This window comes from Mixophyes fleayi, chromosome 10 (genome assembly GCF_038048845.1).
Source record: "Mixophyes fleayi isolate aMixFle1 chromosome 10, aMixFle1.hap1, whole genome shotgun sequence".
NCBI classification, from domain to species: Eukaryota; Metazoa; Chordata; class Amphibia; order Anura; family Limnodynastidae; genus Mixophyes; species Mixophyes fleayi.
The window spans coordinates 26,028,532-26,044,092 of record NC_134411.1 but is presented as its reverse complement, the minus strand read 5'-3'; the positions used below and the strand labels follow the sequence as shown (position 1 = coordinate 26,044,092).

The 15,561-nt window shown below is 41.1% G+C and overlaps 1 protein-coding gene across 3 annotated transcripts in view; it reads right to left on the bottom strand.

Annotated features, from left to right (window-relative positions):
• The window catches only part of LRP4 (LDL receptor related protein 4), an 86,074-nt gene that overhangs the window by 23,757 nt on the left and 46,756 nt on the right, over positions 1–15,561 (bottom strand). For all 3 annotated transcript variants that reach the window (XM_075188174.1, XM_075188175.1, XM_075188173.1), the window contains exons 2-5: positions 2,487–2,633; positions 1,758–1,874; positions 1,187–1,300; positions 88–204 (exon numbers count right to left, since the gene is read on the bottom strand). In XM_075188174.1, coding sequence (XP_075044275.1) covers positions 88–204; positions 1,187–1,300; positions 1,758–1,874; positions 2,487–2,633 — 495 coding nt within the window. The remainder of the gene's footprint in view (positions 1–87; positions 205–1,186; positions 1,301–1,757; positions 1,875–2,486; positions 2,634–15,561) is intronic.

The window sequence follows — 15,561 nt, the reverse complement described above, 5'->3', positions numbered from 1 at the left end:
GCTGAAGTTCTATCTATTCCAAAGGTTCTGAACCCAATCATCCCAGACATGAAGAACCAGGATAGGAGAACATATGGATGTACTTACGACAAGATTCCTCATCCGATCCATCCTTGCAGTCTGTGTCCCCATCACAAAACCAGTGCTCAGCAATGCAGCTTCCATCATTGCAGCCAAACTCCTTCTCTGAGCATTTCCTCATATCTGTATGGAGAGAGCTTGGGATTATACAGGTGTATTAGGAACTAAAGAATTTCTTTATACACTACAATATATGTATAACTTCTTCTATCGAAGTTACATTGCTGGGCATGGTCCCTGCAACACACGCTGATATATGTGACTGAGAATAACGGTCACAGTTTCCAGGTCACCCAGCAGGGCAGCAAATAACTGTCACAGTTTCCAGACCACCCAGCAGGTCACAGTTTCCAGAGCAACCAGAAGGTGCACAGGTGTATTGCCAACTGTTAAATTTTCCAGTGGACAAAGGTAATGCATTGTTGTAAATGGCGCGCAGACGTTTTTGCGAAATAACCGAAACAATGCAACAGATTACAACGTTGATATTTTTTTGCAAATCTACAGACCAAGACCTTTAATTTGGCTACAGATCATCAGACTACCCCATACTTATTCCTAAGTTGTAAAATCAGAGTTACAGAAGCAGGAAAACATTATCCCTGAGGGTTACTGGTGGTGCATTATTCAGGAGAAACAGGTGTGGCAGTGATATAAAATTCCAAATGAAGACTTAAGATTTCAAAGAGCAATGGTGGAAACAGCACTTCATACTATTATTTGACATAATAATAGCATAAAAATAACGTATGAAAAACACAGAAAACGTCAAGTGTGTGCGCACAAGCCCTTAAGTACTTTAAAATTCAATGTAATCATAAGTAAATATTTGATTGGCCATCCACAACTTCCATAAAATATTTTAGTAACTAAAGCTATAATCATACAAGCTTGGGATATAGGGCAGTGGAGATGAAGTGTTTGCTCACTGCTAATGAGTAAAGCAGAAAGCCGATAGAACATTTAAAGAACTAGATTTAGAATCCCATATTCACTATTCCTACAGATAAGGACCGCTAGCGCTGTACTTCTGGATATTTAGACTGTTCAGTATGTGTCTGTTGAGGTTTATATATAGTGTACATGAAGACTGATGAGGCCTTACCACACTGCTCATCACTGTTGTCTCCACAATCATTGTCCCCATCGCAGTGCCACAGGCTGCGGATACAGTATCCATTCTGACAGGAAAATTCGTCCTCCTCACATTCTCGGGGAGCTGCAGAAAGCAAGCAGACCACCATAAAAGGACACATAAGGACTGCTGTTTCCTAATACATGGGCTCTATTTTTCTATGTTGCTCAGAAACATATTGGGGTTTAATCACCCAGGGCCTGAATCATTAAGGAGAACAAAAGCATAAAAAAGGAGTAACTTTGCACCTGGGCAAAACCATGTTGCATTGGAGGGGGAGGTCAATTTAAAAAGTGGGGACAGATTTATGGTTGGGGTAGGGCGTGTCCTAGATCAACTTTAAATTTCAGTGTAAACATAAAGCTGTCAAGTATTTGTGTGCTAGATGAAAAAAAACATCAGTATTTAACTTATGTGCAAAGTAATAAACTAATTTGCACCCCTTGCATTGTAACATGGTTTGTGCCGGAGAACATTTACTCCTTTTTCTGCCTTACTTTCCATAATGAGTCAGGCCCCCAAAGTTCAAATTAGTACTCACGACAGTCCTGCTCGTCAGAATCGTCCTCACAGTCGTTGTCCCCATCGCACACCCACGAGCGACGGATGCACTTCCCGTTGTCACAGTGAAAATCCAGCGGAGAGCAAGTGGGAAGCACTGTCAGCAAGGAGCAGAATTAAACTGTAGCGCCAAGTTATACACATCATCCAGGAGCGAAAGAGATGGATACATCTACTACACAGCTTCTAAAGACACATGACTGTCACACAAAGCTTAACACACCAGCCCTCTCAGATAAGTATGTACGTACGTACGTATTGTGAGAAAGTACAGCATACACAGGAATCCGACACAGGTATGCTGAACCATTTTATTGCTTATTGGCAGTTGTCAGGATGGTAAAACAGTTACAACGCTGGTTCAGCAATCCTATCAGAAACAGTACACAAAAATCCCCAGCACCTACATCTGGCTAGACATTACTTCCCTGTCTGCAAGCCGGCCACTTACTGGCATCGGTGGTCCCACCCAAACATACAGTGTCTTTATCCTCCACCCCAAGCACTACAACAAATCACAGCAAACCAATCACACCCATGTGGAACACCTATGTGTGTGTGTGCTCAAAGAGGATCCCAGGGAACCTTTAACCCTGTCTGCAGCCTGCTGCTGCATACTAGCTGTCTTTTATCAGTTCCCTTATAGGGGAACTGTGGCAAAGAGGCATATTTGTCACAGTATGTATGTATGTATGTATAATTGACTTACTGCAGCCATCTTCATCGCTGTGATCCCCGCAGTCATTGTCGCCGTCACACTGCCACTGCGCTGGAATACACGTGCATTCCCCAAACGCACTGACAGCGCAGGTGAAGTGGTTACGCCCACATGCACACTCCGAGGTATTAGAGAACCCTGAAAGTCAGGAAAAGATAAAAGATTGTCATCATAAACTTGGTGGATTCTATACGACACGCACAGAAACTGTTACAGCCATGACCTGCTACTTTGATCTGTAGAGATCTCTATGTGTTAAATGAATCTACCGATTCTGCCTCCTGATTATATTACTATATATTGACGACCAGGTGTTGCCATGAGAATATACTCATCTATACTTAGTCAGATGTTACCCACTAATTGAATTTATTACCAGGTGATAAACGTGTTAAAAAAAAAAAAAAAAAAAAAAAAAAAAGAGTTTATACTGCAGATGGAGCAGATTAAAAGAAGGGTCCCCCTATGTGTTATAAATGGTTTTGCCCAAAGATCATTGATAGGTAGATGAGTGGTTAGCATTGCTGGCTCACAGCGCTGGAGGCATGGGTTTGATTCTGACCAGGGCCCTAACTGTGTGGAGTTTGCATGATCTCCCCGAGTTCACGTGGGTTTCCTCTTGGGTGCTCTGCTTTCCTCCCGTAGTACAAAAGCTTACTACTAGGTTAACTGGCTTCTGACATTAAATCTAGTAAGTGGGCGTGTGTCCAAACGGCAGGGAATATAGATTGTAAACTCCATTGGGGCAGGGCCTGATGTGAAGGATTACATAGTCTCTATAAAGTGTTGCGTACTATGTGGGCACTATAGAAATAGCAGTTAATAAATATCAACACAGTATTCTATAATACCGGGGTTCATATTAATTTGGCCACTAGGGGCAGTGTTCCATTGGAATTGATGGAGAACCTGCAACATTACTTTGCAAAAAGTGACATTTATGAAAACTGTTCCACAGGTGACAGAAGAAAGGCAGGAAAAGATAAAAGGTAATCATCATAAAACTGGTGTATTCTATACGACACGCACAGAAGATCACAGCTGCAGGTAAAGCTGTAGAAAGCTGTGCACTAGGCATTGCTAGAAGAACATGTTTTTACTTTCCCAATTAAACCCAATGACACAATTTTTTTACAGGTTGTTTAGTTGTTCAGTTTCCTGCTTCTTCTCCACAAGCATATTTCACAATATGTACAAGGCCGTGACATTGACCAATTACACTGGAACTTAACAGCAAACAAATGATATGTTGTAGAAGGCAGCGAGTGTCGTTATCTTGAATCCCCTGGAATGTCAGATCAGCTCTCTCCATTCTAAATTTGCTCACTGCAAGCTTCCATATTTCTGTGACAGTCCACCCCACATTATTAGTCACAGAAGCAATTTAAATGAAATGGAGCAAAAGTATACATATGCCATAATCTATAGTAAGCAGGCAGCTTAAAGGGCTATTAATCCTAAAACACAAATTGACGTATTAGTGACATTCACAAATATATATGTACAATTTTCAGGAATAATCCCATTATTGCACACTAGTATTTTTTTTGTTATGCTTCGAGATAAATAGCAGGTAACACAGAATAGCTTGCATTCAGCTGCACAGGAAAAGTAACAATATAGGAACACATCTACATCTGGGTACTCTTACACTGTCAACAGTAAGCAGCTTAAAATAGCACTTTGGATTATTTTAAAGTAGTTTTAAGTGGATTGCCAGGACTATGCATGGAAGCAGACTTCGGGATAAATACCCACTTCTGGTTGGTTATTGCCCATTTCATTAATTATTGCACAGAGAATTGTACTTTTTCAATACATCACTCATCGAAAAACATTAGCTGCATCAGCAATTGATAACATGTTCATCTACAGGATATAAAGTTTATCTAGTGCTGTTAGAAACGTTACTTCTTCATAGTGATCGATAAATGTAGCAGAATAAAGTGTTTCTATGTTCCCAGTTGTCCTGAGGAATCCTAGGGGTATATTTACTAAACTGCAGGTATAAAAAAGTGGAGATGTTGCCTATAGCAACCAATCAGATTCTAGTTCTCATTTATTCAGTACACTCTACAAAATGACAGCTAGAATCTGATTGGTTGCTATAGGCAACATCTCCACTTTTTCAAACACGCAGTTTAGCAAATATACCCCCTAGACTTCTAGCAGGACTGCGTCTACCTCATACTCATGGCAAGAGGTACTCCGGGAGATTGGGGGGGGGGGGGGGCGTGTTGGGGGTGGGGCCCAACGGGGGCTTCATTTGGTCCTACCCACTAAACGTCCATTCCAGTTTGTGGCCAATTACAACAGGGGTGGAGCCACAATGATGCACAATTCGCGTCATAATCTCCCCCCCCCCCTCCCCCGCCACTTTGATATAGAAGAATTTAGTAACCGGGAGGTTGTCCTGCTCTCCCTGGAAATTCGGGAGTCTCCCAGTAGGCAACTATGGTCTACCTTATCTGTGTCATAGCTCCTTGATGCTTAGTAAAAGTGTAAGTAATACGTCAGATAAGTGAGGATTCGCAATGTTATGGTGACTTTTACCTACATAGCTGTGAATGTGATTAGTAGCTCTTTCATATAAGGGAACTTGCATTATGGGTTTAGTGGCCCTTTAAGTATTGATCGCTCACTACAAGTTTATGTAAGTTGATCACACGCAAACTTTTTTTTTTGTTTCTCATCCAACAAGTGCATTACTGCGTATTCACATCTATATATAACCCAGGCACACCCTTTACCATCTATCATTTTTATTATTATTTCATGAGATCATTAATCAAAAAAAAAACTAGCAATTTATTGCTTTACACACATTTCAATTCTTATCCGTCAGCGCAGAAAGACATTATCAGTACAGGCATAATGCAAGATCATTAGACTTTAAATAGCAATATTACAATATGCAAGTTTAAATCCGCTTCAATCCAAAATGAAGATCTTCCACCCGATCAGATTATTCCTCAGCTTATTTTATAACAATTAGTTATAAAATATTTCAAGTTTGCGAATTGCCCAAAAACTCACAGGTTTCTGGTTGGACGTCAAGAACTTGATCTTCGCTGTCATTCAACTCACTAGTCCCCAAGAACCTAAATTATTCCTCCTATCCCTGGGTGTCCCCGCTGCTACTCCTCATCAGAATAAAACTTGTTCGGAATATAGTTTCAGCTGTCGCCTGTCAGCTTGCTGCTAACTGGAAACGAGCTACCGATCCTACACCCAAATCCATCATTAGCAGAGTCTGGTACATCCAACATATGGAATTCATGACTAGTATTCTCAAGTTCTTTGATAAAGTCTGGGGTCCTTTGTTATCCTTCTTCTACGCTCGCTGCCCTTTCATTTAACTTCAAATTTTTCGTCCTCTTTTCTTTCCCCTTTCTCTTTAATGGTCTTAGCCACGCCCTGCCCTTCCCCCTCCTCTTTTCCCTGACTACCCTATTTCCTAAACCCAAAAACTGGTCATCACATACAGGGTTTAATTTTTATTGATTACTTTTCAAGAACGTACTCTGGCTGATTATTTTGTCAGACTTCTTGATGTTGTACTACTATTATGTAGCTTGTACTGTTTTGAACTTTAATAAAGAAACTTTAAAAAATAAATAAATAAATAAAATACAAAAATATAAAAAAAAAGTCAAAATTTGCGTAAATACCCCCCAAAATTAATTGTCACTAGGCTCACAAGTAGCTTTCTAAGTCAAAATTTTGCATTTATGTACAATATATAGCTCATAGTAATGGAATTAATAGGTTTTAAGTTACAACAGTCGATCCAGATTTTAATAGCAGACTTACACACAGAGGGCCTGAGTCATTAAAGAGAGCAAAGCATAAAATAATGAGTAACTTTGCGCCGGGGCAAAACCATGTTGCATGGGTGGGTGTGTGGGGGCGGGCTCGAAGAATCGCATTGTTAGCCCCGCCCCCAAAGCCACCATCACTTTCTTCGGCCAATAAAAATAGGGGACGGAGCCACATTGACGCGTACTCTGTGCCACTAAGCCCCGCCCCCCTCCGTTTAATTTGCAAGCCGGACGGGAATCGGGAGAATTGCCTGCTCTCCTGGGAGTTCGGGAGACTGACCCGGATTTCAGGAGTCTCCTGTACAGTACGGGAGCGTTGGCAAGTATGCTTAGTGGTCATTTACATTTGGATACTGCAGGAAAGAAGATTCCCATTTAATTGTTAAAAGGGGTAATCAGCACATGTTTTACATTTTATATTAAAAATGCAAATTTTTAAATGTATTAATAGCGGTCAAGATAATATTCTCTTGCGTATTTGACATTTCATTACATTACTATATTGTGTACAAATAGAGTGATGCGACTTTTACATTTACTATCAACACTGTCAAGTCCCATCTCTATGCAATCGTGGGGTATAAGTATTATTATTCAGCTATTTCTTACTCCTGACATACGTCTGGTGCAAACTCTACTGTTTTTGATCTGGAAGCATCTTAAAATGCAAGTATGGTTTTGTTTTGTTTTTTTTATAACATCTTTTCCAGCGTACACTCAGCATGCAAATACGTCCACATGTGAATGAGCCTCAGATTGTTGAACTCTATACCTTTAACACAGCAATAATGTTAAAGTCATTTTTTTCTAAACAGAATGTTACTGACAAGCCTCCGTTTTATTACATTGTTAGCAGCATACTCTAGAGGTAATCATTAACCCCCGACGCGCCATACGCCAGTTTCTATCTGCAACGTCAATGCACCTGGTTCTCTCCTGTGTTATCCTTAGGGGTGTGGAAGAAACAGTGCAAAGGGAGGAATTACTGTAAAGACAGGCTTGTCAACCTACTTACAGACATTATTACAGACTTTTCACATTAAGTGGGAACAGCCATAGAATGCAAATGACACATTTTAATTTTTTTAGTTTCAAAGGTTTTGCAAATACATGAATATAAACCTTGATCCATTACAGAGATGTCTGGATTCTAAAATGTTACAGTATCCAGGGGCAAACACAGGATTTGTAGAGGGGGGTTTCCACACCACGCCGCCAGTGGGCGTGACCAGCATGCATGGGGGCGTGGCTATAATATTAGACAGTGCTTGGCTGCTCTCCAACTCTTCCTATCCCCATAATATACATGGGCAATGCTGCGTGCACTACTGTTAGGTGCACGCAGCTCTCCCTTTTCAAGCATAGCCGTGTGAAGCGGGGGCAGGGTCCAGCCACCTCAATTATACAGTGTCCCAGGCTTGGAGGGGGCTTCCAGGCACTAGAAACCCCCCATCGGTTTGCCTATGGTATCTGGTGGTAGGATGATACAAATTCTACAAGTACCATAAACACAAATATAGTCACAATACAACAACATTTTAGACCAGACTTTTCCCAGGCTCTGGACCCTGCTGCCGGCTTTGTCATTTTACCATGAGGAATACTGACAACACATTATAACGTTATAATGCTATCCTGATACAATCAGTTAACATTTAACACCCAGGACTTGGAGCTGTGCAGAGAAGGCAGCGTTAGCTGACAGCCATGGTCTAAGATTACAAACTAACTATGATTTAATGCCTTGATGTAAACTGACTCTACCAGGGGAAAGGATAGGGGAATCAGGACGAATAAGTGGATGGTGGAAAAAGCAGACACTTTTGGGGGAAACAAAGCGACGTCCCAAAATATATGAGAGATTAGAACGGAGAGTGTATACGAAGAGAGGGTAAATGTGGTGAATAATGGGAAACCCTTAAAGAGATATAACTCATGAGACAGTAAAGAGAGGGAGATCCTAGCTGGGAACAGGGTTTAGGTTACTAGGATGACCGGTGGGGGAGAAATATGAGAAAGATACATTAGAAGACTGAAGTAGTTAAGGGGTAAAAGGATGAGGGTATAAGATTTCCATTTGGGCTTAAGTTGACCACACAAGTTGCATTCCAGAGAATTGACACAACTGTCATTGAGATTCGAACCAATTCAACCAATTGAAGACCAGCATTATTCAAATCGGATCTGGTGGCAAGTTTTCATCCAAGAGAATAGGATTGAAGCTAATTAAAGTGTGTGTATTATAAGTGTACAATTAGGGATCCATAAAAGGGTCATATATTGAACACGCACTGCTGAAAGGTTTCTCTGGTATGTACGATCAAAGTTGTAATGTGTGTGATGTAACAACATCAACAAAAACTAAATTATCTGACCGTAACATGTGCGATTTCATTGCATATTGACGTAGCGACACAGAAATATAATTGTTCGTTCAGAAACAAGAAATAATTGATGCATGTTTGGCCAGCTCAGATAGAGGAGGAGACGTTGTCAATTCTACAAAGTTGGGAAAAATGAGTAAAAGACTTTAGCCAATTTGCAATATGTGGTTACCTGAATTCCCAGTAAGAAACGTAGATCGTAATAATATATATATATTTTTTTTTAAAAAAAAAACTCAATTTCAGTTTTGATTAAATGTATTAAAATATGTTACCAGCATACAGATGGCAAATCAAAACCGAATCACATGAGTAAGTCATATAGAGAGCACATGTACAATGAGAAGGGTAGATCAGAGGGCCCAGTATATTGCCCCCGGGGACACAAGCACACACACCGGGGTACAGATGAGGAGAAGGTATTGGGTCCAGCAAAAGACCAATCTGTCATATGGATATAGTAGGAAGAGATCCATGTAACTATCACAAGTGCTGATAAGGAAAGTAACTGTAATGTGAAGAGCTTGTATCAAAAGCACCAGAGATCAAACAGGATAATAATAAGAAGAAAGAGCCTTTGAATTTAGCAATCAAAGTAATTGAGGACAGGAAAGTAAAAAGTTGCCATGGGAATTAAAGTAAGTGTCCGAAAGCGTAAGAGGTAAAACATATTTAAAGCCCGAGGATGCAGGACTGGAAGACAGAACAAGGCCACACTCTCACTTTATGGATTAGTATATTGTGTTTTATGCCCTTTATGAATAAACATCTACTGGCAATTCTTACTATAAGTATTAAGCTGGGAATATACTACAGAAAACGACTGCAGATGGGATTTCTGAATTTACCAACAACAGAAAGTCCCGAAGAGCATGCAGATTCATGTGTGCAGCACACATGCAAACTTCTTCTACTTGGCGTCCGGGAGCTGCCGGGGTGGAGTTGAGCGTACAGGGGGCAGGACCCCAAAAATTGCATCATTGTGGAGGGGCCAAATGCCGCGATTCCAGGAGAATCACGACATTTTGGACATAATTCTGCCCACTTTGGTAGGAAGTGAGCAGATGCGGGAGACTGCCATACACTCCCGGGATATCCCGGAGACCCACCCGGAATCCGTGAGTCTCCCAGACATTCCGGGAGAGTTGGCAAGGATGGTGTACACACATGATTTACTTTCAAATCTGTGCTCTTTATCTGTCATAACCATCTTCTGAAAAGATTGCGTCTCTGTACGCTCTATAGAAATCTATGGACACTGCTGATCGTAAGTATATATACACACTTCTACATTTGCCCAACATTGTTCCATCATTTATAGATATTCTTAGTCAGTTTATAAAATCAAATGAAACGATATGATGTGATTTCGTACGATAAAACGTGATCGTGGGAGCGTACAAACGAATGCGATATTGGACCCAACAGTCGTTTATCGTGGTATTGGCATGATAATTGACTGAAAAACCTGTAGTGTGTACCAGCTTATGATCATCATCATTATTTATATAGCACCAGTAATTCCGCAGCGCTGTACAGAGAACTCACTCACATCAGTCCCTGCCCCACTGGTGCTTACAGTCTAAATTCCCTAACATACAGACAGACACACAGACAGAGAGAGAGAGAGAGACAAGGGTCAATTTTGATAGCAGCCAATTAACCTACTAGTAAGTTTTTGGAGTGCGGGAGGAAACCAGAGCACCTGGAGGAAACCCATGCAAACACGGGGAAGAACATACAAACTCCACACAAGCCTGGCCACAGAAGTCAGAGGTTCATGGTATGAAGAGACTGGAACGGAGGTTACATAATCAAACATGAATTTCTTCTAATCTGCTTGAGGTGGAATTTCTCCTACAATCAGCTTAGGAGCGATAAGAGTGACTACCAACATAGTCTGGAGTCTGCGCTGCCCTTTAAATTCCTACCACCTCCAGGAAAGGAAACTGTACCTGCCAGGAAGATTAGAGACGCTGCTGCATGAAGCAACTTTAAACCCCACTCATGTAAATGTGTGTGAATGCCGTTGACATTAGCCGTGGCAGTGCCTCAGCTTAAGGCATTTTCATGTGTCCTTGAAATTCACAAGAGACGGTAATGGAGACTTTGTAACCCAAACCGTTTGCCTAAGGATCAATCCTTCTTAAAAAGCATTACATCAGACTTTGTGCCATAAATGTAGCGTAAATCACACAGAATTGGATACAGTGGGGATTAATGTACAGTGGAATTTCCGGACCAGGCATAGGTAACACGGTTCTCCAGCTGTTGTCCAAGTCCAAGCAGGGAAACTGTACCCCACTGGCCGAAGGACATTAAATCATGGTGTACTGGCCAACAGGTGCAAGGAAGTCGTCCGTCAATCTGCTTTGTAGCCTGATTATCGCTCTTCCCTAGACAAAACAGCCAATGAGGTCACCCGTCCAAACCAAAAAGGACCAATTACAGGTCATGTGCGGAGATATTCTGCTAAAAGAAAAATAAGTATGAAGACACCAGCAGAATTTTGACCTAAATTCCGTCCACCTCTTATGCCCCCAGCAGGGAGGGATGATCCTGTAATATATGATACAGTCCACATAGACTGTAAACTGACAGTGACCCAGTTCACTTACCCAAATGTCCCCGCTCCCTCACCCCACATCACGCAGAGATCCCCCCCCCCCCTTACACACAAGCCGTACACTCACGTATTGTTCCCCATGGACAATGACCTGTTTATTCTCTGCTTCCATCCGGCCTGTTAGCTGTGACAGGGAGGGGAAAAGAAAACAGCCGTTTTATAACATACGGGGTTAATTATTTCCATCGCCGCACCATACAGACACAGAGAGCGGTGGATAAAAGTCGAGATATAAAGTTTAAGATGCCAGCAGTTTACGGTCTAAGGGCCTGATTCATTAAGGATCTTAAGTTGAGAAACTTCTTATTTCAGTCTCCCGGACAAAACCATGTTACAATGCAAGGGGTGCAAATTAGTATTCTGTTTTGCACATAAGTTAAATACTGACTGTTTTTCATGTAGCACACAAATACTTGATAGCTTATTTGTACACTGAAATTTAAAGTTGGTATTTGTGTGCTACATGAAAAAACAGTCAGTATTTAACTTATGTGCAAAACAGAATACAAATTTGCACCCCTTGCATTGTAACATGGTTTTGTCCAGGAGACTGAAATAAGAAGTTTCTCAACTTAAGATCCTTAATGAATCAGGCCCTAAGACTGTAACCTTTCCTTCCCAAGCTCAATCACATACATTGATTCTTTCACAACAAACACATAGAAAAGCAGTTTGATTATTATCTGATCCGTCACCTGGAACTAGATCCAATCACATAAGACAAAGAACGGACAAAAGAATTAATGGATTCTTAATAAAGAACTAAAAAAGTATTTGTATTGTTTATATTTTTGCAGATTAGTACTCTAGTCATAATCATTTCATATGTTATAATTCAGCAATGCTAGAGTACAGTGCTATAAACTACCGCCAATGAAACTGATTGCATGCAGAGAATAACAATAATACATGCATAAACCACCGAAAACACCATTTATTTATTTTTACTAGCGAAGATGAATTCAATTTGCTAGTCTGCAGAATCAGAGGGATGTAATGGAGATGGAGTCTGTCTGTCTCCCCACTGGCTGATCACATTAATAGCCCATCATCAGAGCAGGTCCCCCCTCCCCCTTCAGTCTCCACAAACACACACTTCTCCCATGTACAGATTGTGCCCAGGTCATCACAAACAGCTCATGCATAGGAAGACAGGAGAGCTGTGTACAATATAATCGTCATAAATTACCTGCAAGAGGATCTAGCGCAGCCTTAAAAGGGTTACTAAACAAGCTGTCTTACATAATGATTAATGTTCACAGATATATACTGTATGTAAAATATGATGTATCATACGTCAATTTGTTTTTCAGTTTAATCTGTATTCCTTAATACTAGAGATGCATTTTAATCTATAAAATTCTTGATTCAAGGAAACCCCAATGTACGCCCTCTGAAATAGATGAGATTTCCTGGATCCCTCCACAGTGCTAAGCCCACTGTCTCTTCAATAACAAGCTGAATTCATAATATACATTTTTTTTCCCCGGCTACACTCCAATCACCCTCCATCCCCACTTTGACGTTCCCCCTCTTTCCCCATTCTACCCCAACCTATCTTTATCTCATGTCCGGGAGACTCCCGAATTTGTGGGAGTTCTCCCAGACTCAAGAGCAAACATCCCGGATGCAGCCATCCCCGTTGTTGAAGAGGGTGTGGGCTGGGCTAAACGCACCATCATGGCCCGCCCCCTGCTGCGATTGGCAGAAATTGTCTAAGATTGACAGGGTCTGGCCCACTCCCGGACAGCTGCCTTCAAGAGTAGGCAAGTATAGTCTAGTCCAGTGTTGGCTAACCTGTCACATTCCAGGTGTTGTGAAACTACAAGTCCCAGCATGCTTTGCCAATATATAGCAGCTTATTGCTGGTAGGGTATGCTGGGGCTTGTAGTTTCACAACACCTGGAGTGTCACAGGTTAGCCAACACTGGTCTAGTCTGTACTAAAGCGCTTGCAATAAGCCTCTTTCAAATATTACTCATTATTGCGCTTGTTAATCTGAAGGTATACCGTATTTCCGTGAACGTAAATCAGTGATATCTTGTTATGTGATCTACAGCCTATGCTTCTGTTCATCATGTCATTTTGCATAGGCTGTGCTCTTTTTTACATCCAATAAAAATTGAATGTATAAAAAAAAAAAATTCAGATTATTGGGCATGACACTGACTAGAAGTACGTAGCCTTAAGCTGGGTACACACTACACAGTTTTCATCCAATAATCGGCTAAATCAGCCGACATACAACAACCGCTCGTTCAAAAGTGGGGTCACTGTGTGCAGTGACACGATGGTCGAAAGTCTGCCCAAATGGACGATTGTCGCCTCATTTGGTTGGTACTACCGTTTAATATTTTCGTTCCAATCTCGTTTCCGTTGTGTAGTGTGTATAAACTTCCGACCGATCCACAACAGTGAGTACGAAATTACAGTCACTGATCCCAACAAAATGGCTGTAAAAAGTCGCTAAAGGGACATCTGCTCTTCCCATTATCGTCCTAAACAAGGCTAGTGTGTATGCAGTCCATGGACCGAGCGATCGGACCATCGATCGCATGTAAAAATCGCTCGGCATAAAAAGTTGGTTGAAATTTCTGTAGTGTGTACCCAGCTCTACTGAGGAAAGCTGTTCCATTAAATTGTCCTTGTTAACAACCCCCATGATTTTTTAATTGGTTTGGTTTCCACATTAAGATCTCTTCATTCTTTGAATATGTAGGATCACATTTTTACTAGATTTGCTGAGAGACTGGGGATTCTGATGATAAGAGGCTACAGCCGTATAGTGTAAGCGAAATGTGAACAGTTCATGCAGTGAGGATTTACTAAAATGACATCTTTATCTGGACCAAAAGTCTGGGAAGGGTTTGATTTAATCAGATGCAACACATGATTCCAGATCTTTACAGGTTTTGAGCATGAGCACATATAATTGTGGCTATCTGGTTATTAGCTGGAGTATAGCACATAAAAGTATATTTTGGCCTGAATTTTAAACTTCCACACAAATTGGATACTGCAGGTTCAAAGCATTCTCAACCTTTAGATTACTTATTTATTGGCTTTTATGTGCCCTGCTGAAACATTTACTAAATGCATTGCTTTATCTTTCTGCGCTTTAACAACATGTATTTATATAATAATGCACAGTTCTCTGTACTGGATACAGTTGTCCTGAGATACATCTCAAATGTGGTCTCTGAATACAAGGGGAAAAACAAATTCTGCATGAAGATATATATGCATGGGGGAAACGGACAGAAGGAAGCTAGAAAAGAAAAACAATGAGGTATATAATGAAATCTGCACCAGGGGTTATACAAGCCTAGAAAATAAAATCATATGAAGGTTGGTGTTATGGTGCTGGCAGCTACCTGGAACTAACCATTTGGCAGGGGATGATGTCAGAGACACACCACGTCCAACGAAGTCGCTTAGACCCGAGGGGACTGCTAGTGAGGTACAAGCTGAAGTCCAAGGATTGTAGACGGTAGAATAGAAATGGACGAAGCGGAGGTCGAAGCATTAGAGAACGTCGAAGTGTGATGTACAGACAAAGAAAACAAGTCTTCTTCAAAGCACAAGCAGAGGCATCCAAAACAAAACTTTGCTGCTGCAAATATTTGTATTGTTTGGAGCCTTTAGAAAACCCTCAATTCTACCAAACAGGTGAGATCAATGTTCTGATTGACCTGACCTTTTCACTGAAGGGCTGATTGCAGAGTAAGGAACGTGCAGCAGTACAGATGAGGTTAGCTAGATTGATGTTCTTATTAGAATGTTGATTACAGGAATGAGCAGCCGTCATTGTGAATAGATATCTGACAGTTGTTATCTGGAGCTAGTGATGTGAATCCTCACAAAGCAGTTAACTATACACGTATGCGTCCATGACAATTTGAAGTTAACCCCTAATTTCAAGTAGATCTGCACGTGTAAATCAAAGTATAGAGTCTGATTAACTTTCATGCTTTGGAAGTATCTTTTCCCATGCAGCAAGCCAACAGGATGTGCCTGCAGTAAGAACAATCAAACAGAAGCAGGTGATGAGAACTCCCTCTTAAAGGGAAGGTGGGAGCGTCACCTGCCCATCAAGCAAGGGCTGTGGGAGGAGTTTCAGGTATAAAAACCTGTTTGTTTCATTGTTCAGTGTGACCGATGTCAGAAAAGCTGCCTGGTGTCTAGAGGGCTAGTCTCTGTTAATTTAGTGTTTAGCGTCACAAGAAACTGTGCGG